Raw genomic sequence first — 25,298 nt, 5'->3', positions numbered from 1 at the left:
TATTCAAAATCTTCATTAGCGATTTAAATATCAATTTGGGCTTGATCGATTTACCTAGTGTAAAAATCTGCATTAGTACAAATTCATTCATCCACAAAATAGCCTTGCCCAAAGGTAAACAATAGATTTTGTGCAGTCATAATTTCCAGATCATACAATAAACTGCAGTGTTGACTCTGTCTTTATCCTTTGGGGACTTAAGGCCGTTTGACATTCACTGACTTCACCAGTCGCGCGCTTATGTTTTATTGACATAATTATTGTGATAAATATATACTGCACCTTTATCCTCTACAGGTAATTAATACAGCCCTATAGTCATACCAGGCTCCATCTGGTTTGTCTACAATGGCAGTATTTTGAGGCCCAGTCAATCAAATTTCTCACATTTCTATTCTTTAATGTCACCACTTTATACACCTTAAGCGCCAAAATACCTCCATTTAATACATCCCGTGGTCGAAATAAATCTGATTCTTAAAAGACATTTCAGCTCTATTTAATAAAAGAAATGTGTAATTTAAGAATTGCTAAGCCCTATTTTAAAAATAATTCACTACTTAAAGATAAACTGCATGTCCATGCAAAGTCATTCTGACAAAAACATAAGGCTAATGAATGATATCAGATCAAAATCTATAAAATGTGCATCATTTACACAGGACAAACATTTCAAAAGCATACAGGATTTTTTTTTTTTAAAATTCTCATTCAATAAGATCAATAAATGGGTCAGGGGCTTCAAAAGACGATGTACCAATACTGCTTTACTTGACAGGAAATTGTTTTGCCAAATCAATAAATCTGATATTGCAATAAAACCTGTTTTCCTTTATTCACACTGATTTTTTAGTCAAATAAAAAATTACTATATCAATAATCATATCTTGTTATTGATAAAAGCTTCTTGGCAAAAAGATTAGGCTTCTTCATAGAAAATTAGCTCATTGAACTGTCAAATGAACCATCATATGTTTTTTTTATAAAGTTGGCATATGACTATGACATCTCAGTTTAGTTATTCAGAACTTGACAAAATCACAATAGATTTGATGATTATGGCCAGAGTTTATATTCAAAAGACTCTTATTAACTTGGAATGACATGTATGATGATTCATATACCCAATGATACATGCAAATCTCAACACTATGCTTAGAGGAACAACATATATATACTGGTACATGTATCTCAAAACATACATTTAAAATATGAAAATTACATCGTAACTAGTGGTACCATAAGCACTGAGCTCACAAAAATTATACCCCCCTTACTCCCATGAGAATGATAGCAAAGTCCATGCATTGCTACAGAAAAAAATCAAAGAACTGTCCTATCAGAACATGGCTATTCCTTCATGTAAGTTGTCACGAAAATCATGGCAAACAACATCATACCATCACATTTGTCCAGCACAGACTCACTGGTAGAGTCAGCTGCATTTAGCAGCATTTGTCCAAGGCAGACTCTCTGATAAACTCAGTGGCTTTGTCCAGCACAGGCCCTCTGGTAGAGTCAGCGGCATTTAGGGCATTTGTCCAAGACAGACCCTCTGGTAGAGTCAGCGGCATTTAGCGGCATTTGTCCAAGACAGACCCTCTGGTAGAGTCAGCGGCATTTAGCGGCATTTGGCCAGCACAGGCCCTCTGGTAGAGTCAGCGGCATTTAGCGGCATTTGTCCAACACAGACCTTCTGGTAGAGTTCAGCGGCATTTAGCAGCATTTCTACAAGACAGACCCTCTGGCAGAGTCAGCGGCATTTAGCGGCATTTGTCCAAGACACACCCTCTGGCAGAGTCAGCGGCATTTAGCGGCATTTGTCCAAGAGAGACCTTCTGGCAGAGTCAGCGGCATTTAGCGGCATTTGTCCAAGACAGACCCTCTGGTAGAGTCAGCGGCATTTAGCGGCATTTGTCCAAGACAGACCCTCTGGTAGAGTCAGCGGCATTTAGCGGCATTTGTCCAAGACAGACCCTCTGGTAGAGTCAGCGGCATTTAGCGGCATTTGTCAAACACACACCCTCTGGTAGAGTCAGCGGCATTTAGCGGCATTTGTCCAAGAGAGACCCTCTGGTAGAGTCAGCGGCATTTAGCGGCATTTGTCAAACACACACCCTCTGGTAGAGTCAGCGGCATTTAGCGGCATTTGTCAAACACACACCCTCTGGTAGAGTCAGCGGCATTTAGCGGCATTTGTCCAAGACAGACCCTCTGGTAGAGTCAGCGGCATTTAGCGGCATTTGTCCAAGACAGACCCTCTGGTAGAGTCAGCAGCATTTAGCGGCATTTGTCCAAGACAGACCCTCTGGTAGAGTCAGCGGCATTTAGCGGCATTTGTCAAACACACACCCTCTGGTAGAGTCAGCGGCATTTAGCGGCATTTGTCCAACACAGACCTTCTGGTAGAGTTCAGCGGCATTTAGCAGCATTTGTCCAAGACAGACCCTCTGGTAGAGTCAGCGGCATTTAGCGGCATTTGTCCAAGACAGACCCTCTGGTAGAGTCAGCGGCATTTAGCGGCATTTGTCCAAGACAGACCCTCTGGTAGAGTCAGCGGCATTTAGCGGCATTTGTCCAAGACAGACTCTCTGGTAGAGTCAGCGGCATTTAGCGGCATTTGTCCAAGACACACCCTCTGGCAAAGTCAGCGGCATTTAGCGGCATTTGTCCAAGACAGACCTTCTGGCAGAGTCAGCGGCATTTAGCGGCATTTGTCCAAGACAGACCTTCTGGTAGAGTCAGCGGCATTTAGCAGCATTTGTCCAAGACAGACCTTCTGGTAGAGTCAGCGGCATTTGTCCAAGAGAGACCCTCTGGTAGAGTCAGCGGCATTTAGCGGCATTTGTCCAAGACAGACCCTTCTGGTAGAGTCAGCGGCATTTGTCCAATACAGACCTTCTGGTAGAGTCAGCGGCATTTAGCGGCATTTGTCTAAGACAGACCTTCTGGTAGAGTCAGCGGCATTTAGCGGCATTTGTCCAAGACAGACCCTCTGGTAGAGTCAGCGGCATTTAGCGGCATTTGTCCAAGACAGACCCTCTGGTAGAGTCAGCGGCATTTAGCGGCATTTGTCCAAGACAGACTCTCTGGTAGAGTCAGCGGCATTTAGCGGCATTTGTCCAAGACACACCCTCTGGCAAAGTCAGCGGCATTTAGCGGCATTTGTCCAAGACAGACCTTCTGGCAGAGTCAGCGGCATTTAGCGGCATTTGTCCAAGACAGACCTTCTGGTAGAGTCAGCGGCATTTAGCAGCATTTGTCCAAGACAGACCTTCTGGTAGAGTCAGCGGCATTTGTCCAAGAGAGACCCTCTGGTAGAGTCAGCGGCATTTAGCGGCATTTGTCCAAGACAGACCCCTCTGGTAGAGTCAGCGGCATTTGTTCAACACAGACGTTCTGATAAAGTCAGCAGCATTTTTCCAAGACAGATCTTCATATTTGTTGAAAAAATTAAACAAGGCTACTTATAATTCTAAAGTAAAGCTTCTTCTGCATGTTTCTGTAATTGATGGAGTAAACACATTATTTTCTTTAATTGGTATTTTATTTTGCAACTTTTTATAAGTATAACTTAATAATTAATATGTTATACATGGGGTACTTCTAATTTATTAATAATAATTAGATAATCGAGCAATATTAAATGCATGAAACCAGATGTTTGACACCTTTTCCCTAATCATCTTCTGTTTTGTTATAATGGTGGTAATTTTGTCTGTATCTGACTGCAAGATATCATTAACTGTAAATTGCTAATCAGCATGATGCTTATGGCTAGTGTTGACCAAGATAAAGCTGTTAATTGAATTATTTCAAATATACTACCAAAGTACAAAGAGCTCTTTGTACAATTTAAACTGATATTTAATTACTGGGGTAATATTTTTTTAATAATACTGGAAATACCACCAAATCAAATGAAAAAATATATATATATATTACTAATTGAGAAAGTCCCTGTCATTAAGGAAAAGCAAATATTATTATACTATTTAAGTATCTTTCATACATAAAATTGTAAACCATCTCTCCATTAATTACTGTACGAGGGGCATTTCAAAAGTTCTGGCAACTGTTTAATAAAAGATTAACCGTTTTACAGAAATTATTGAGTTTGATATCATTGGAAAGATCAGAAAAATATACACATACTGTGACGTCACTTTATAATTTTTATGACGTAATATCTCCGAAAATGACGTCAGAATATAGAATGTTTAGCATACTGACAATAAAAATGACGTAACAAAAGACACATTTAATCAAATTAAAATTTTCAAGACAAATTTTGCTCATTACTCGGACGCAAGTTAACGAACGCAAATGCCAGTTGGTGGAATGTTTACATAGACTACAATCTGTCATATGGTATTCTAATTTGGAGACTTTCTTGTTCTGAAATGGTTTTAGCGAGTGTCAAAATTAGCATGGTTTTATCGAATTTCGCTCAAACTTTTGCGTAAAAGAGACCTAAATGTGAGAAAAAGACAAAGTTGACAATCAAAGAAAAATAGGCGATCGTGTTACAAACATAGATGGGATAAATTCGTCAGGTGTTTTAACCAGATTTGTGGGATTGATGAAGGCTCAAGAGAAGTTATGTTTAGTGTGCCCAATATTTTCGCGTAAAATCCAAAATGGTGGCGGCGCAGTTGTAACCCCACCGTACCTCCACATATTCGCAAATTTTAATGCATGGAAAATAAATAAGACTTTACATGTCTGAGTAACGTATATTCATTTTTTGGATTCAAAAGTCAAAAGCAGTAGTGAGTTTTGGGGTGCCGAAGTTGAATTTATATGAAAAAATACACACAGAATCCAGTCGGGGACAAGATTTAGTATAGGATTAAACGTTCTTTTTTCAGAATTTATCGATGTGTAAACTCTGCCTTTTTGCTCACAAACTGAATAAAAGTGCGAAGCACTTTTATGTAAAGTTTGTGAGTAAAAAGGCAGAGTTTACACATCGATAAATTCTGAAAAAAGAACGTTTAATTCTTATAATTCCAATTACGAAGTTTTTAAATTATTAAAATTATTTCCCTTTGAGGCCGCCATACAATCCGTTATTTTGTACGGCGTAGGAATACTTTAATGCCACCGATGCCACAAAGAAACGTGTACAAGATGAATATCGATAAAATCCAACTTAAATTGTCAAAACAATCAATAAATAAACTTATAAAAATTCATTTAATGTTGTTTAAGTCAACAAATATCGTAAATACGCGTATTCTCCAGAATAATTCGTCCTTGACCATGGCCATGTTGACGTCATGACGAAAGTTGAAGACCGACGACGTCCTCGATTTGCTCTGGTTCGTTAAAAGATTTAGGGAGAATATGGGATCTGTAGGATGTAAACATATGAATTTGATGCCAGAAAGGCAAGAGTCTGAGGTACGTTTCTTTTCCCTATCACAACGATACCAACTGAGCTGATATGGAACGTCGAGAAAATGACAGCATGATCAGCGAGTTTTTAAAATTCACACTCGTGATGCGACAGTGACATAAACATAATATTCCCGTCTGTCAGTCCTTTTTTATTCATTCGATCATTCATTTATTTTTTATTTCAAGTTTCTTGTAGCTAAAACGGACTAGAAGTATCTGTTTTCATTGTTTTTACAACAGTCAAGAAAGTAGTTCTGATTGAAGAATTCATCGATGTGTAAACTTTTTCTTGAATTTGTTTTCGTCCAATCAGAACACAGGGAATCGATAAATAAAATTAAGATTGGAATTATTACAGTTTATTCGTAAACGGTAAGAGTTCTGTTACTCAAAATATATTTGATGAAAACTGCATTAATATACTTCAGTTTAATACAGAACATGTTTTATTTCAAACAATGGAGAGCTATATAAAAGACCGAAAAGTCAGCCGTATCATGTAAATAAAAATCTTAAATGAATGTCTATGATAGCAAAACCGGACATAAACCGTGCTCGTAAACAATCCATACAATGAATAATGGAATTGCTGATAAACACTATCATAGTCCTACTCTACCTCTTTTCAAATTCAAATTTTCTTTGAAATATTTTTTCAAATAAGCCTTTGACAGAACTTTTACGATCGTCTCATGTGGATAAAAACGAGACTTTTCAGTATGCTAGACATTCTATATTCTGACGTCATTTTCGGAGTTATTACGTCATAAAAATTATAAAGTGACGTCACAATATGTGTATATTTTTCTGATCTTTTCAATGATATCAAACTCAATAATTTCCGTAAAACGGTTAATCTTTTATTAAACAGTTGCCAGAACTTTTGAAATGCCCCTCGTATATCAGTAAATCCATGGAAAAAGAACAGAAGGTCTGTCTTGGACAAATGCCGCTAAATGCCGCTGACTCTACCAGAGGGTCTGTCTTGGACAAATGCCGCTAAATGCCGCTGACTCTACCAGAGGGTCTGTCTTGGACAAATGCCGCTAAATGCCGCTGACTCTACCAGAGGGTCTGTCTTGGACAAATGCCGCTAAATGCCGCTGACTCTACCAGAGGGTCTGTATTGGACAAATGCCGCTAAATGCCGCTGACTCTACCAGAGGGTCTGTCTTGGACAAATGCCGCTAAATGCCGCTGACTCTACCAGAGGGTCTGTCTTGGACAAATGCCGCTGAATCTACCAGAGGGTGTGTCTTGGACAAATGCCGCTAAATGCCGCTGACTCTACCAGAGGGTGTGTCTTGGACAAATGCCGCTAAATGCCGCTGACTCTACCAGAGGGTCTGTCTTGGACAAATGCCGCTAAATGCCGCTGACTCTACCAGAGGGTCTGTCTTGGACAAATGCCGCTAAATGCCGCTGACTCTACCAGAGGGTCTGTCTTGGACAAATGCCGCTAAATGCCGCTGACTCTACCAGAGGGTCTGTCTTGGACAAATGCCGCTGACTCTACCAGAAGCACTGTCTTGGACAAATGCCGCTAAATGCCGCTGACTCTACCAGAAGGTCTGTATTGGACAAATGCCGCTAAATGCCGCTGACTCTACCAGAAGGTCTGTCTTGGACAAATGCCGCTAAATGCCGCTGACTCTACCAGAAGGTCTGTCTTAGACAAATGCCGCTAAATGCCGCTGACTCTACCAGAAGGTCTGTATTGGACAAATGCCGCTGACTCTACCAGAAGGTCTGTCTTGGAGAAATGCCGCTAAATGCCGCTGACTCTACCAGAAGCACTGTCTTGGACAATTGCCCCACCCACCAACCCATTTCATCTCATTTCGTGACTTCTTACATGAAGTATGAACCCAGAACATTACCAACACATAGGAGATTTACAATGTGCTATATCATGAAGAATCTGTGAAGGTTATACAGCAAAACTTGGTTATAATGAAGTCACTGGGACCTATGAAATTACTTCGCTATATCCATGATTCGTTATACATCTGTAGAAGAAATTCATTAAGTTTATATAGCTGGGGATCCAAGATCACTTCGCTATATCCGTGAATTCGCAATATCCGTGTTCATATCAAATGAGTTTTACTGTATTAAATCTTATCCAATAGTATAGGAGGATTTTTGGATAAGAGACAGATACCCAACATGTCAAAGAATAAATGGCCATCTCCAAGATTTTCTGTGCATGGAAATTCCAAATACATGTGTATCTGTTCAATCAACACCAAAAAAAGGAGGTACACAATGGAATTATATATACCATATAAGGCAAAGAGCATGAAAATATGCTTTTATGATATATGATCCATGTGAATCATGGGTAAAAAAAAATATCTTTCTTAGCTTTGTTAGCCGTCTTCAAAATGCTGAGGATGACACATGCCTTACTCTGGCAGCAAAAATTTAACATTTACAGTGTATTAAATCAAATAGGTCAAGTTTTTATTCTAATGAATAACCTTGCCCTTCATCCAAGGTCAAACTGAAATATACGAGAGACTGGCTGTGAGAGGTATTCCAGGTATGTAGATATTCATCATGAAATTAGCTACCCTTAAACGTTACTGCAACTTAGAATCCTTTGATCAGCTGTTCAAAGGATGTATCGATCTCCATCATTTTATGAAAACACTCATCACTGCAATCTATGGAACTTTCCCTATACATATTATGCACATTATATCATAAAATGAATGTTTCACTATCAATGAAATTTTCCTATATTTTGAAAATCAAGATTAATACACTTCCTAAGTAACTTGAGACTGGTTACAATTTCTAATGCACCTGTTCAAGCAAAAAGGCCTTAAGCAATGTACATGTAGTAATCCAAATAGAGTTTTGAAACATGGATGTAAAAAGTACATGTCTCATTGCAAAGAAAAGATGTATGGCACATGGGTAAAAAGGGGCAACATTAATAACAGCCAAAGAATTAATCTTATTACCTCCACATGATAACAAAAACAGAGAAAATGAGATTTGGAACCTCCCTATAGATAAACACAATCCTATTTTTTTGTGAAAAAAAAAAAAAAGAACTATACATTTAGTTCAAATGCAAAACAACCAGAAGGTACATTAAAACATCATTTTCTGAATAATATAAACTGTGTAAGACCTTAAAGTCTTGTTTCCTTACAAAACAAGATGTCAACATGTAGCTGTCACTGCCATTAATACACAAATCAAAGACATCTGTACAATCTGTTACATACAAACCTACACACCTAATCTCCACCATTATCAGGACAATACTTGTACAAAAAGGCCAGTTACCTCCAGTTATCAACCCCAGAACCATAATAAACAATCATATAGGAAAATGACAATAACGGCAGTTATTATTATAGAGATGAATACTTACTGGACCGTAACGTGCCCACAATCAATGATGGATTATTTTATCCTGCACACAGAAAATTTTTTCTGCCTCTGATAATGCACAGCCAGATTTTTACATCCACATGGTTTTACTTCATTGTTATCAGTAAATCTACAGAAATTCCGCAGCATTTAATGTTGCCAACATCTTATGTTAGAGAAAAATCGCCCCGGCTTCCTACCACACTCTATACTCCTACTACGATTTGAACCAACAAAGAGCAGTTGACATTTTGTCCGGGCCTTTTGACTTTTTGACGTGGGTTTCTCTCTGTCTGTATGAACTTTCGATAATGTATCGCACAATTTGTTAATGAAGCGAGACTGATGTGCACAAAGCTAGGAGGTGTAATATTTCAGCGTGAACAGACATGGGTGGATTGCTATAATATATCATAATTGAAATATATAAAGCAAGAGAAAACTGAGTTTCCACTAATGGTAGATTAAACATCTGTGAATGATTCATCACTGGCAAGCACCATGTGAAATTGAAAACACATTAATTCATCATGATCATTTTCAATTGCTAATTAGATATATGTTCCAAATTTTCAACAAAAAAAGTGAGGCCATTTAGCTGAGGGCTAAGTATTGAAGAGACTTCAAAGTATTACTTGAAATTTCAACTTTAATGCATTTAAATGTTTAACAAGCAAGGGGTTTCACAGTTAGGCCATTCCAAGTTTTTTCTCTGTTTAGCATCCACTCATCTTTCAAAAACCTACCTACCTATTCGCAACAAACACACAAGCCAAAACATGAAACACAAGCTTTAGAAGTCATAAAAATGACGTTCTTCAAATGATTTGATCTAACTAAACTGCTTTAATAGAAGAAATATCTATAATTCTTCAGCAAAATCAACGGATTAAATGCTTACAACACACCCAATAAAACTTACTGTACAGAATTATTTGGAGAAATTTACAAAATTCAAAAATTTTGACTAAATTTATCACTTTATACACAACATGACAAAAGGTAAAAGTTTAGATTTATTAAAATGAACACATCACATAATAAATCAAAAAACACTATGTACAACACAAGGTTGAGTACAAATAAATTAAAAACAAATACTGTTATAAAAATACATTACAAAAAACTTTGGCATCTTGGGGACTGCTCTCTGAATTAAATACATAGATTAAAATATAACCTGGGGGGAGCCCAGCAGGTTATTAGTTGTTATCCCAGAACCTGGGGAGAGTCCAGCAGGTTCCAAATTATGTGGTTGTGTGTTTTTTCTCATATGTGGTGTCAAAAACCAAGGCGCACGCGGACGCTAAACATAGAAAAAACTTGGAATGGCCTTATTAGGAAGTGCTCTGTTTTTTTCATGATGGTGAAAAATTGGGAACATAAAGATGACCTAGAACTCAAACATCGTCATTTTTAAATATACAAACATGTATTCTTGGAAAAAGCTAATATCTTAGCCTTCAGTTCTCTTCAACTTGATGTGCTGATATTGGTAAACTAATTCAAACTTTCCATTTATTCCTAAGAAAACATTTCCTGATCTTATGTATATCACCATTTTATCACTTGACCTGTCATCAGTAAATGAGAAGTACTGGATAACACTTACAGTCACAGTAATTTTTTTCTCCTCATTAAATATTATACATCTAGTGGCTTGTAAAAATTTATGATAGGCCCTCACTAAAGGGTTATCATAATATTGTGCAGCATACTGCATAAGAGGACACATAATTTTTAAAAAATCAAAAGGATGTTGCATCACTGCCAAATACATATCTTGATTTTCTTTCTACAAGCTCATGTACCGGTAATACCAATGTACAGCCAGTATAGGTCAATACTTGAGGGCCATTTAGGCTTCTTTATAAACAATGTACCTTTGTAAACAGCACTGCAAGCACCCAAAACATTGTCTTAAAATACAATTAAATGAGACTCAAAATAATTTTTCCACTATAGAATGTACTTTTATAACCCAATAAGGCAATATTTTTCAACATAAATTAACCAACAGATATTGCCTAAAGGATAAAAGTGTTTCAAATTGATGTAAAACAATATGATTCAAATATTACTGGGGCACTTGGTCATACTGTACAAAAAATAAAGTCAGATTATTTAAGCCATTCATTAAGTATGTGACTGCTGACATGCAAAAATGATTTTAATATACATGTATGTAAAATGCTTATATAAGTAGAGAATACAAATGTAAGTAACATACCTGTAGTAACCTGTAATAAGTCTTGGTTAATTACCGGTATGTTTTCAGTGGTTCTACTGACTCTCTGCTTGCCTCTTCTAGCTCTGGAACTAAAGGATGTAGATTGACATTATCATACATGAAGCACTAAATTTGAAACAGGAATCTAAATTTAAATTTTGCTTATTGGACTTTCCACAATTTAAGAAAAAAATATTAAGTGTACGAAAAATTTCAGATACCTATACAATTTTCATTTTTAGTCAGAAAAATTCTTTCAAGTTTTTTTTTTTCTTAATGCATCTTGATAAGTTGCAACAAAGAGAAATAACATAAAAAACATAAACAAAATATGAAAAAAAAAAAAAAAAAAAAAAGCATTATATCTGCATGTAATATATATTCTTTTGAGTTAATTTGGAATCAATTTATATAAAGTGAAACTACCTGGTATAAAAAAAAGATATTTTAAAGAAATTAATGTACATTGTATTTACTTGAATGATGAAAGTCTTCAATTAATAATCTACATATAAGCTTCCTATTTAAGGATATGTGCAAATAAATTGATACTTCACCTCTTTTCTGGTATCATCTGATTTCTTTACTAGATACCAAATGGCAATATATGTAGACAAGAGGCCCATGGGCCACATCGCTCACCTGAGCACTGTAGCTAGGAAAAAGTAGAAATTGGTTTATTATTGAAAAGTTGAAATCCAAAAGTAAACATTTGAACTGTTATGGTTTTGCTATTCTTGAGAAGATGATTTTTAAAGAATTTTCCTATATATTTCTATGTAAAACTTTGATCGGCCATTGTGGCCCCGCCCTACTCCCGGGGGTCATGATTTGAACAAACTTGAATCACAACTACCTGAGGATGCTTCCATATAAATATGATCAATCATGGCTTTGTTATTCTTGAGAAGAAGATTTATAAGAATTTCCTATATATTTCTATGTAAAACTTTGGTCGGCCATTGTGGCCCCGCCCTACCCCCGGGGGTCATGATTTGAACAAACTTGAATCTACACTACCTGAGGATGCTTCCATATAAATATGATCAATCACGGCTTTGTTATTCTTGAGAAGAAGATTTTTAAAGAATTTTCCTATATATTTCTATGTAAAACTTTGGTCGGCCATTGTGGCCCCACCCTACCCCTAGGGGTCATGATTTGAAAAAACTTGAATCTACACTACCTGAGGATGCTTCCATATAAATATGATCAATCATGGCTTTGTTATTCTTGAGAAGAAGATTTTAAAGAATTTTCCTATATATTTCTATGTAAAACTTTGGTCGGCCATCGTGGCCCCGCCCTACTCCCGGGGGTCATGATTTGAACAAACTTGAATTGACACTACCTGATGACATACATGTTAACCTATTGTGATGAAAAATAGGGAGATTCTGACCACGAAAGCGGTAGCATTGCGCGTGTTGATTTACACTTGGATTTATGAAGATATATAGCATGTAATATACATGTATGGTTTTACATGAAAATACAATTATTACCCCGGTAATCTTAAATATCTATTGCAAAGAAATAGATGCTTATAGCCAAGAAGCAATATAATTCAGTTGTCAAACACAACAAATGATGACAAAGTTTAATCAGATCTATAGTCCCTATATTTGTTATTTGGATTTCCTTGAGAAGAAGATGTGCCTCATTTGGTCAAGAATTTTCTATTGACTATATATTTCTATAGTAAAGGTTTTCATCCAATTCTAAAATGCTGTATCTCCTTTTTCATGGCAGTAATGTCGACGAAATTTATCGTAACCAATGTAATCACTGATTTTGTGCTGTTGTCGTTGTCAAATACGTGCTTCAAATCTATGTACACATCGGTACAAAAAAAAGCGTTTGTATGATTCCGGGTCAAATCACACGATATCTAACGAGATTTCATGATTAGTGGCTTCAAAAATGGATACCCAAGCGACTAGAAAAGTGGTAGATTTACACATAAAATCGGTAGGCAGGAGATGGAGTAAAAAAGCGGTAGACTCCCGCCTAAATCGGTAGAGTTAACATGTATGCTGATGATGCTTCAATATAAATATGATCAATCATGGCTTTGTTATTCTTGAGAAGAAGATTTTTAAAGAATTTTCCTATATATTTCTATGTAAAACTTTGGTCGGCCATTGTGGCCCCGCCCTACCCCCAGGGGTCATGATTTGAACAAACTTGAATCACAACTATCTGAGGATGCTTCCATATAAATATGATCAATCATGGCTTTGTTATTCTTGAGAAGATGATTTTTAAAGAATTTTCCTATATATTTCTATGTAAAATTTTGGTCGGCCATTGTAGCCCTGCCCTACCCCAGGGGGTCATGATTTGAAAAAACTTGAATCTACACTACCTGAGGATGCTTCCCCATAAGTTTTATCTTTCCTGGCACAGTGGTTCTTGAGAAGAAGATTTTTAAAACATACCACCAAATTTTCATTAATTCCCAATTATCTCCCCTTGAATGAGGGCGTGGCCCTTCATTTGAACAAACTTGAATCCCCTTCACCTAAGGATGCTTTGTGGCAAGTTTGGTTGAAATTGGCCCAGCGGTTCTTGAGAAGAAGTCAAAAATGTGAAAAGTTTACAGACAGACGGACAGACAGACAGACAGACGGACGCCGGACAAAATGTGATCAGAAAAGCTCACTTGAGCCTTCGGCTCAGGTGAGCTAAAAAGGGAAACACTAACACAATAAGGAAGAAAGTTTTTATTTTATTCTTCAGTTGCTTTAGAGATGTTTCACTTAAAATAAAACTCGGTGAGTCTACATGAATGTTCCTGAGGAATTTCCTTTTATGTTGCAGCTTTATCTATAGTAAAAGTTAATAACTGTCAATGTTGTATAATTTTTTTTAAAATATCACCTGTTTTATATTCAGAGTTTGAGGAAATTAAAATATCAAAATAGAACAAGGAACTTGGGAGCAAATACCTATAAGCATCTACATTTATAACACATTCTCTTTCATAAAGGAAATATCTGCTGCAATACAGAACTGAATGTTAAAAGCTGATAAAACAAAAAGAATGCATTCAATGTTTTGTAATTGGATACAGTATATATTTCACAAGTGGGACAAAATAATTTTTATACTTTTTCAAGTGTGAGTAAAACTATTTTTAAAAAGTCAGCAGTTTTAGGAAATAAAGGAAATCCATATCAAGTAGATTTTCTTCTAAACACTCCACATAAAGGAAATTCAATCAGGAGAGGTTATTTTCCACTTTTGCAGCAATGGATTCACATGTTTTATTCACTTTTAAATATTTACTTTAATTTCTATTTTATTTTAAATAAAGCCCTTTAAATCTCTTTTTTTTCCAAATATCAGTGATGTTAATGTTGAAAGAAAGGTTTATTATTTATAAATATCTATAATTAACACTATTACAGGCTCATTGCAATGCTAGCAACTCCCTGCTACTAGTTTTGAAAAAGGTTAAAGTTCAAGGTCGTAAATTTATACATTAATATTATTATTTCAGCTGAATGTAAAATTCTAAAGCTTTTTATTAGTATTTATAGTATTACATGTCGCTATTTTTACATCAGTTAAGATATTAAATATGGTGAAGATATCATGATTGTATTAATGTAACTCAACTAATACTTTTTTTAAATTTTAATATCTAGTTGCATCAAGTGTGAGAGGTCCTCTGACTCGAACCCCCGTACTTTTATTTTTTTTTGTTTTTTTTTTTATACTTTTTTTTTTTACTTAATGATAGTATTCAGCATGTGAAATGAAAAATTTGTGAGGTTATAAAATCATCATTACAGTGTGATAAAAATTCCATATAAAAAGAATCTTCTATACACATAATGAAGAATAAGCAATCAAATCTTTATATGCATATTGACATACATGTATACATGTATACAATTAATAATTCTACAAATTCAGTCAGGGGGAGCCGACTTTTTCCCTAAGCGGGGGACACGAATTCTCTGAATTAGCTTGTTAAGATATGTTCTGGTGATACATCAGTTAAGATATTAAACATGGTGAGGATATCATGATTGTATTTGTGCCTTAAAAATCTAAAATCTTAATTTATTTATAATACAGTATATTAAAGAAGGTGCATAAACTTTCAAATTAAGGTTGCAAACAAGAGAAGTAAGTTAGCAAAAAGAAAAAAAAAACACAAGAAAACACAGAGGAAATTCGAGCTGATGAAGTTCTATCCATAAAACAACCAATTTATGTACAATTATCATTTAAAACCTTTTTTTCTTTGAGTTTTTTAACGTTGATTGCATACTAACCAATTCAAATGTAGTAACAAAAGCAACCTTTGTAACGTTAATCTGTTACAGTTACTCAGTCTCAGTCTCTTTGATCTTTCTCCATTATCAACCTTTCTATCGTACAAGTTATCTAAAAGAGTAAAACCGGAAATAAGGTAGGTTTATCAGAAGTATCCGGATCTCGGATATCACACTGTGACCGCAAGCCAGGAACAACGTTAGTGGGAAATATACCTGAGGGACAATTTTGGAAGATTTTGAAGAAGCCGGTATCCATTTTTTGAGTTTCTCTGCTGTTTCTTATTTTTTCGATCGCTAGAATCAGTCTCATACTGAAACTCAATCTCGAGATCGATCAGCTGATTTCTGTGTCCGTAGTCATAGGGCGTTGGTGGTTGCTGTAGTTATAAGATTTAAATTTGATTTTGCATTTCCATAATTTTGATAGCTTAAAATTTCACTTCAATAAGACTACTGGTATACTGGGGCTAATGATAGCTGTGTAGTGATCTGTTATTGCAGAAAAATAGCCTAATATTTATTGAAATTTAATTTCAGCTGCAGCATATAAAGTATCCATGCTTTTTGCATTTGATTGATGATTTAATGCTTTAAAATCTCTATGTTAAATGTTTTCCTTGTTGCAGAAAATTTCCACCATGAAACACAAACGACAAAGTTCACTCTTGAGACCAACAACTACTAAACAGGATGTCCCGGTAATTTTCCATGAGCCCCATGTCGAGACTGGATTCCGCCATCCTCATCAGCCATGGATCTATTACGTTTGCAGCATGTTTCAAAAGCATAATGAATGTATGAATGTTTGGACCCACCTCATTGGTTTACTGTTGACAATTTCCAGGTGCATGGAGTTTGCTAATGAGTATGACTTAATTGGAAATCCTCATATGTGGCCCCTCAGTGCTGGACTAATAACTATGATAATTATGTATCTCTGTAGTACATGTGCACATTGCTTTTCCAACAAATCTGAGCAAGTACACTATACAGGATTTATGATAGATTATGCTGGCATTGGTATATTTGGCTTTGGAAGCACTATCATGCATTATGCTTATTGCATCCATGACACTATGCTAAATTCAGCTTTAAAGATGTTATCAATTCCAGTTGGGGTAATTTTAGCTGCATTAGTGTGTTTATGTTGCAGCATCTCTAAAGTATTCTACAAACGTCCATACCCATTTACAAGAAAAATCTGGCAAATAGGTTCAGTGGGAAGCATCTATTTGTGGCTCTCCCTGCCAATTTTACATCGTTTATTTTTAGATAAAGATGGGGAGGACGTTAGTCTCTATCACCACTCAGCTCAGATGGTCTGGTTTGCTCTGGCGGGCTTCTTCTTTGGATCTGATATTCCTCAACGATTTTTCCCTGGAAAGTTTGACTTTGTTGGACATAGCCATCAGATTTTCCACATCTGTATAATTCTTGTCACCCAGAAACAGCTTGACGGAGTCCATTTAGATATAGAGAAATATCACAGAACCCCAGCTTTTGTGGATGAACCAACATTTATGGAAACATTTGGGGCAGTTATCATTTTGTCAGTTGCATGCATTGTTAATGTTTTGGTATTTCATAATATTGTGAAATCAAGATTGGCAAAAGAAAGTTTAAAGCAAAAGCAAACTTAACATATACATGTATATTAAGTTTATTCTTGCTAATTTTTGTTCATGTATCATTTTCTGTTAGTGTAACTGAACAAGGATCTTTCATTTTATGAAAAAAAATGAGGAAATAACAAAACATGACATGTTAAAAATTATTATAATTTTATTATTATCCTTGCTGTTAATGGTCAAATTATGTGATAGGAAATATATACCAGGTAATCCTAATTATGATACGTAACATGTATATAGGAAATGAGGTAAAGGAACTATTGTCCATTGAGTTTATTGTACCTAAATGAAGGATCTGCAACTTGCATCCTGTGTTAGGAGATATTTTGTCATTAGAATATAATCACCATTTCTACTCATTTCTTCCTGAACTGTTGATAGCTACTAGGATACATGTACTTGGGTATCAATTCTATTTTTAGAATTAATAGCTCTTATATTTCCTTGGCTATTACTTACGAAAACTACATTTCAATGGCTTAGAGATAATATATTTTAAAAGTTTTTTCTCAGCATTTTGAATTGATAATGATGTTAGAATATAACCAGTATTTGAAATAACTCTGTTCCCGACCGTTCGAGATGCACAAATTTCATCACAAGCGGACATATTTACATGTATTGACACCCAGCTGGACGTGTAAAATTTTCTTAAATTAAAATTCAGATAGTTTATAAAAACTCTCTCAAATCAACTAGTAGTACTGGTGGCAAAGTGTAACAAACAAACGGGTAGTATATTTATTAGTGTTGGCAACGAGTACCCGGTTAACCGGTTAACCGTCGAACGATGCGAGTATCGGTTAGTAAAACTGCTATTCGGTTACTCGGATAAAATGCATCTTATATGGTAAATAACTAAAAAATAAAATGTTAATTTGTTTATAAGCGTACAAATAAACATTTCTCTAATTTTCTTTACCGTTAGACTTAATGATCTATGGTTTCACTAATACGATTGATTGGTTTTCACACTTAACTTATAGCTTAATTGGATTGCCAGCAGGTTATACAAGTTTTGAAGACCCAAGTTATAATTCCCTCATTAAATGATTTAAAAAGATGCCGCCAAAGACATGTATAACTTGGAAGTATTTTAAAAGAACAGCTGATTCTATACCTGTAAAATGTAATTAATGTGAATTGGAGTTATCGTGACTTCAAATTTCTTAATAATTATTCTCCTTGATCGTGACATATATCGGGGGTTGAAAAGTTAAACTATGAACGCCATTGTAAAATAGCGTGAAACATTGCATATTTATTTTTCTTCTGATTTAATTAATTTTTTGATTATAATTATATTCAAAATTCAAGATATTGCGTGCATGTTCTTTATAAGTTTATAAATAAAGTTAATTCACAATACCTTTGTGTTTTATTAGAACCGATGAGTAAAAGATGAGATAAATGATACATATGAATAAATGATCCGAGTAACCGGGTACTCGATCGGAAGATTGAGCGAGTAACCGGTTACTAAAAATCGTCCGATTTGCCAACACTAATATTTATCAGCCTATAGGTTCATGGTTGAATACGGTGATCTGGCCCCATTCACATTTTTGCTGAATTTTTTAAGCAGCAATTATTTTTTGGGGTCTAGTACATTTTTTACAGGGCTGACAACTTTCACTGGCTGTCAGCCCTGCATGTCTAGCTTATTTTACAGTGAGTTTCAAACACTGATATAACTGGTGGACATTTTTTCTTAATGGAAAATATATATTAGGTCACTTCTTCTAAGAGTAAATGTTTTTTTTTCCACTGTAAATTTTTACTTAACATATCAGTTTGCATTTGATTTTAAATAAAAAGAACAAAAAGCTATTTTCTCAACTACAAGAGTTTCCAAGAGTTTAAAATATTTGAACAGAAAGTTAAAGAAGCATTTGCATTTTCTCATCCAACATCTTTAACATATTATTGTGCATATTGATTTTCAATTTAATTTATGGAGTTGTTTTTAATGTGTTTGCAAGATAATGTGATTTCAATCATCAGTTGACCATGTTGATACATATTACATATACAAGTGAAGTTTTTGTGTACTGTACCTCGCTAATTTTTAGGTATATGCTTTACAATTTTTTTTATATAGACAGACACAAAATTTTGAGCCTTGATTATAAATGTTCATTACAGAGTTCATTATTTTTATGAATTGTTTAGTCACAATTTCCCAGAGGAGTAGTGGGTCACATCTCTGACATTTGTTTTCTATTTGGAAGTGACATAGTCCTTGGTTCATATCATTTAATTGAATATTGTTTCTTATCTGTGATTTTGTTATGTATGCATGGAGATGATTAATTTATGTTAAATATATATTGAAGATTTTTATATTTCTTTTTTTTCTACTATTGATGTGTTCTGTTTAGAATATTTTATATCGTGTAGATCAGTATTCATTTTTCCTTTATTTTACAATCCATTCCATTACTCAGTGTCTAATAATGTTAAAATGTTTATAGGTTTACAGTGTTTTCCCTAAGAACTGGCTACCGACCAAATTAATTGACAGCTTCAATTGACAAAAATGCCCCTTTGAAATAAAAATTTGTTGTTAGGTCCACAGAGATTTTGTTCATAAACCTCAGCCCTGCCTGTTACAACTTATCTCTAACCCTTTACTTTGAAAATACAGGGAAAACACTGCTAGGTTTATGATAATTATATGTTTCCATATATATATAAGTTATATATAAGTTAATTTATAATCGACAGCACACTGCTTGCCCAATATAGTTGAGTCTCTCCTAGAATGTCAATGATTTAATTAATTATGTTAATTATTAGTCTTAAAGTCTTCACTTGAGAAATATGCTGAAATTTTATCTCAAGAAAATCATATGGAATAGAAAATTATACACTTCTATATGTATTAATTGGTGATACAATGTATAAATCATCGAGTGTAACAAGCATAATTATTTTTATACTTTTTTTATCATAATGTTTTAGAACTGTTTTTCTTTCTTTATTCTTTTTGTTTGACATTTAGATGATCAAACTTATTAATCCAGAATGCTGTACTTGTTTTCCAATAAATCTTAAACAGACTACAAAGAGTTGCTTTATTTCATGTTTGTAAGAGTTGTCCCTCTTTAATTGTGGTTGAGAAACTAAATATCTGGTGGTGCACTGGCAGCACTCGGACTATAGATATTGATACATGTATAATGTAAATTGAATTAAAATATTACCAGCATGTGATTAGCCTTGCAATCTTAAAATGAAGGAAGATATTTCAGGTCACCTGCATGAGTAACTCAAATGACATTTTGCTATATATATCTGCATGATTATGTCATTATGCATATATCAAACTTTTCAACTTAAAAAAAATCTCAGAAGTAGTTGGAACTAATTCCAGCCAATTTTGATATATACCATCTATGGGATAAGGGAGAGAAAAAACTGATGAATTCCATAGTATTAATCTCTGAGGATTGTGGCCTAGAGCTACACACAGAAATTGATGCACTAGCTTCATTTTAAAAATCGGGCCTGCAGCCACACTCATGGACACCAATTAAGCTAGCTGTCAGACTATTAATTGGCATGATTCTAAAAAGCAAAAAGCTTTTTAACAAACTGAAAATCACCACCCTAGATTCAGGATTCAGGTCCCAGGAAGGGACACGTCTTATTATTTGGTCATTATACATTTATTGCATGATAGTGAAGGGACACGGAAATAAACATAAACTTTGATTATTTGGTCATATTGTATATATTATGATATATTGCGGGAAAATACACTAGGGCCTATAGTTGTTCGGAAGAGGTGGAATATGATAAAAAGCGTGCCGACGGCCGTGAAATATGAAGTTTTTCGGCCCGATCACGTGATAACTTAGAACCAATCAGATAACGCGTTGTTTAGAATATTTATAATGAGGTATAATAAATGTATATATTATATAAATGCTAGCTTACACATAGGCGCTTGGTTACATGATGGTGTATTTTGTGTATTATGTGTTTTTCTATGTGTGCCTGAATACCCTCATTAAAATAAAAATGAAAATTTGCCGAAATTAGACGTTTTAAAAAATGTCATATTTACTGTATATACTCCTTTACTCTTTTTATATACAGTAAATATGACATTTTTAAAACGAGCTAATTTCAGAGAATTTTTATTTTTATTTTGATGAGGGTATTCAGGCACACATAAAAAAACACATAGTACACAAAATACACCATCCTGTAACCAAGCGACTATGAGCTTACAGGCATCAGAATAATTTGCAGACTGCCTGATTGTAATGCTCAGCACTGGATCTTTAAAGAGTAGGGATGGAAATGATCATAATAGCAAATTTTATTTATTTTACATTTTAAAAAGTCAAACCATATGATATCAACAACTTATTAAAAGTATGATGGACCGACTTGTCTTAGGAGCGACTTGTCTAAAAAAAAGTTCTTTCCGGTAAATAGTCTACCCCAAAAGATTTTTGTGGAAAAACAACTTTGGCAGGCAATCAAGATTCAGGTAAAGTTTTTCCATTGACTGGCATGTTTAATTTTGCGTGATTTTGTTATTATGAGCTTGACATATGATTATGCACCAAGTAAACGATGAATGATTCAATAATATTCGTTAAGAGATACCCAGTTGTCAGAATACAGTGTCAGGCACAGTTTGAAAGGTTTGAATCATTGACATCTCTTGAAATTATTAAATAAAAAAGACAGGTTTTGTGTCTCCGGAAACTTTAGGTATTACCAGAATAAATAAACGGAACATTCTTCCATAAGAGCTATTGGATCTGACATTCTTACAAGTCCAAACTGAAAGATACCCCCCCCTTTCCAAAACAAAAGTTATTTTTGGACAATTATTTTCTCTCTGTATTTTCTTTGCTGTTCTGCAGTTGGTTTAATTAAATTAATATAAATGGCATTCATTTTAAAGGTGAGGGATTTAAATTGTACTCACTTTATTGACTAAATTGGTAAAATGCTATAAAACATCTCATTTTGTTTGAACATTGCATTAAACTGTTAAAGTATTAAACACAGAAACTCGAGGGAAAAGTTTACTCAACTTCAGGGATAGTTTTATTTAATCTTTGAGATAGCATGGCAATATTAGATTGTTGAGGACTATGAGGTTGGGGTCAGGAAATAATGATAATTTAATTACCACAGTGTTTGAAATAACTGACTTCACTCATTTATTTTTTACCACCCGACATGCACAATTTTCATTGACGGCAAACAGATTTGCATGAATCAAATATACGTGGCTAGATGTTTAAAAAAAACATAAATTGAAATTTAGACATTTCATTAATTCATTAAGTTTCTCTCAAATCAATTACTAGTATCAGCTGCAAAGCGTAAAGCAAACACGTATAGAATTTGTCAGCCTATATGTTCGGAATCAAAGATATATATACCCCCTGGTAGTGATCAGGCCCCATTCACATTTTATAGGCATTACAGGTAAAGCAAATTATAAAAGACAAATATTTTCTCAGCGTACTGGATTTTTGTCAGGGCTAACAACTTTTACTGGAGTCTGTCCTGCATGTCCTGCATGTCCTGTATTTCTAGCTTCTACTGGAGTCTGTCCTGCATGTCCTGTATTTCTAGCTTCTATTACTATGAATTTCTAACACTTAGCTATAATTTAAAAGCAGTATTTTGAAATTTTTATGCCCCCATAATCAAAGATTCAGGGGTATATAGTTTTAACATTTTGTCTTATTGATCAGTCTGTCTGTTTATCTGTTTGCCTGCAAAAACTTTAACCTTGCCCATAACTTTGAAGTGGTTGATGCTATGGTTTTCATATTTCACCTGTGTATTTCTTGTTACAAGACCTTTCCTTGGGTACCACCAAATTTGTCCTCTTGTTCTTGACCTTGGAGTTTGAACCATGTTTACAAAAAATGTCAAGTTTTAACCTAGGCCATAATTTTTGAACAGTTGGTGCTGCGATCTTTCATAGGTATATTCATTGTGACAAGACCTTTCAATGGGTATAAATATTTTTTATCTTGACCTTAGAGTTTGATTCCCTTTTAGAAAAAAAGCTTTAACCTTGGCCATAACTTTTGTATAGTCAGTACTAGGCTTCAATATCTTACAGGTGTATTCCTCATGACAAGGCTTTGCTTCTGATACCAACAATTTTGACCTTGAACTTTGAACATGCATTTGAGAAACTAATTAAACCCTGACCATAATCTGAATAAATCTGCCATACAGGGGCATCAGTGTTTTACAAACACATCTTGTTCTCTAAGAGCAAATTCCTATGGATAATTCATTTTTCTCTTTGACTAAGTGAATAATTCCACTACACCCTTAAAAAGACCGAAAAATAATATCTTTCACTGTATTCTACTGTTACACTCAAGAAATTCTGTTTCCTGTTGTTTAATCTTATTAAAATCAGCTGTTCTGATACAGTACGCTATCCCTTACTGCCTTAGAATGAATTTGAATGTAGGAAACACCAAGTCACACAAATATGATTTCTAGTTTCTCCAGAAAAGGGTAGTTTACATCAAAGTTTTGCTTGATACCTGACAGTGTGCATTTTTTTTAAGGGGAGGAGGGGGGGGGGGGGAGTAGGTTGACCCAAAAGTATCTGATGATAAGAAGAAATCTTATCAGTTATAAATTTGTATGCTTATAGCAAAATAAACTTGTGTGTCATTGGTGTAGTATTGATGTGGTTTACCTAGCTGTGAAACAGTAGTATTTTGCTTTCTTTTATGTAGAAGTTATCATCCTTTGATTAATAGAGTACATTCATAGCTACTTCAAAGGGGATAGACTCCTTTGACATCCTGATATGTGCTGTTCTGTAGTCAGTTTTTCTAGGTCCCCATTTAATTTGGTGGGACTTGGGGAGATTAATTAAAGGTTCCAATTTGATGTCTTTTAAGGGGGCCGACTATAGTTTCTATTGCGCAATATTTCACGCATCATAGTAAAATGAAGCGTATTTACTGTTTTAATGCAACTTTTTTCGCTTAATTATTAAAATTAAACAAAATTAAGAAATTATAGGTATAAAAATGTAATTACAATTTGATATAACTGATTTTTAACCGATTTTGCAATTGATAGGTAGGTTGATGTCGTTGCAGTGTGTTTTTGACGTTATGATAATCTGTAGCGCTTAAAGAAAGGGGTAATAAAAAATATTAAAGAAAAAGTATTAAACATACGCTCTTGAAATTTAAAACATAAAAATTTGAGAATATCTCCAATATTTTTATTATGTTTTCATGTGAATCCATTGTGTACGTCATATTTTGTAATACTCTATAAAATAGTAAAATTTGCTAATTTTTTGCATTTTGAGATGCCCCTCTCTGGTAACAAGACGGTAGAATTTTGTGTTTCTTACATATATTGTAAAATATAGTATTACTTATCAAATATTATAGTTTGAACAAAATGTCTATTGTAGTATTTGTATAATTTGCTCTAAAGTGCTAAAAATTGGCATTTTCCTATATAATCCTATAGTAAATGTACCTGTATTTTGAGACGGTCCCTTAAAAATACCTGGACGATAGATTTCCCCTAAACTTTGCATGTACACTGAAGTTAATGTAAGTTATATATGGTATAAAAATGAAGAATTTCGCTATTGTAGTTTTCACACAATAAAACTATAGTCGGCCCCCTTAAAAGAAGCTGAGTAAAGTCTTTGGAAAGGGCAGTGGATGTCAAATATTACAGCAGTCCTCATAAGGTGTTAACCATATTGTTGGTTGTGGCTCATTAGGGATCAAAGAGATCAACTAGAATATATTTGGAAAAAAGATATTTTTTCGCAAAGAAAGCGCAAGAGATCAATGTTTTTCATGGGAATCTTTAGGAAATTTTTCATTATTTTTTTATAATATCATACATATCATATATCATACCGTATAATGGGTAATTTTTACTGCTGTAAATTTTTATGAATTTCAGTTGAAATAGGATGATTCAATTTTTTACGTGTTAATTTTTTACAAATTGAGCCATAAAAATTAAAATCATCCGACAGAGGTGAAGTTCCAGAGCAATGTTTTAGGTAAAAATAAAAACAAAATTGTTCCCATGATAACGAATGTCGATACAATAAATGATGATATGTTTATTATACCTTGTATATGTATATAGGGAAAGAAAATCTACTACAAGCAGCAAAGTGATGTAAGTCATTCACAGGATGTGTGTATTCAAATAAAATATGATCTTTTGGGGCTAGGGTAGGGCCACAAAATGGAAACAGAATTTTTAAAGTGAAATCTAGTCAAGAAAAGCATGGCTATATGACTTGGATGAGATTTTTTGTCCATGGCTTCTCTTTTTTAACATATAATACAT

At 34.4% G+C, this 25,298-nt stretch overlaps 2 protein-coding genes across 4 annotated transcripts in view; one reads left to right on the top strand and one right to left on the bottom strand.

Annotated features, from left to right (window-relative positions):
• Nucleotides 1-15,413, bottom strand: part of LOC134283833 (focal adhesion kinase 1-like) — a 38,452-nt gene extending 23,039 nt beyond the window's left edge. Inside the window, exons 1-2 of one of the 2 annotated variants that reach the window (XM_062766346.1) lie at nt 15,313-15,413; nt 11,024-11,112 (exon numbers count right to left, since the gene is read on the bottom strand). The gene's annotated coding sequence lies outside the window, so the exon portion shown is untranslated. Of the gene's footprint in view, nt 1-8,794; nt 9,158-11,023; nt 11,113-15,312 lie in introns of those variants that run through there. The other variant, XM_062766345.1, reaches the window with a different exon arrangement.
• Nucleotides 15,414-15,432: 19 nt separating this feature from the next.
• Nucleotides 15,433-17,689, top strand: LOC134283835 (membrane progestin receptor alpha-B-like). 2 transcript variants are annotated; one of them, XM_062766352.1, is made up of 2 exons: nt 15,433-15,449; nt 15,942-17,689. In XM_062766352.1, exon 2 carries the CDS (start codon nt 15,954-15,956, stop codon nt 16,953-16,955), a length of 1,002 nt encoding a protein of 333 aa, XP_062622336.1. In that variant the 5' UTR covers nt 15,433-15,449; nt 15,942-15,953; the 3' UTR covers nt 16,956-17,689. The 2 variants fall into 2 exon arrangements, with proteins under 2 accessions (XP_062622336.1, XP_062622335.1); XM_062766351.1 differs by lacking the exon at nt 15,433-15,449 and adding an exon at nt 15,461-15,563.
• The last annotated feature ends 7,609 nt before the right edge of the window (nt 17,690-25,298 follow it).

The sequence above is a fragment of the Saccostrea cucullata genome, unplaced genomic scaffold (genome assembly GCF_032062105.1).
Source record: "Saccostrea cucullata isolate Sc308-1 unplaced genomic scaffold, CSIRO_AGI_Scuc_v1 ctg86, whole genome shotgun sequence".
NCBI lineage: Eukaryota > Metazoa > Mollusca > Bivalvia > Ostreida > Ostreidae > Saccostrea > Saccostrea cuccullata.
The sequence above is the reverse complement of the archived record's forward strand: the minus strand, read 5'-3'. Positions and strand labels throughout refer to the sequence as shown.

Bases quoted from the DNA above. Each gene is read 5' to 3' on its own strand.
- LOC134283835 (XM_062766352.1), top strand. From the start codon at position 15,954: ATGAAACACAAACGACAAAGTTCACTCTTGAGACCAACAACTACTAAA.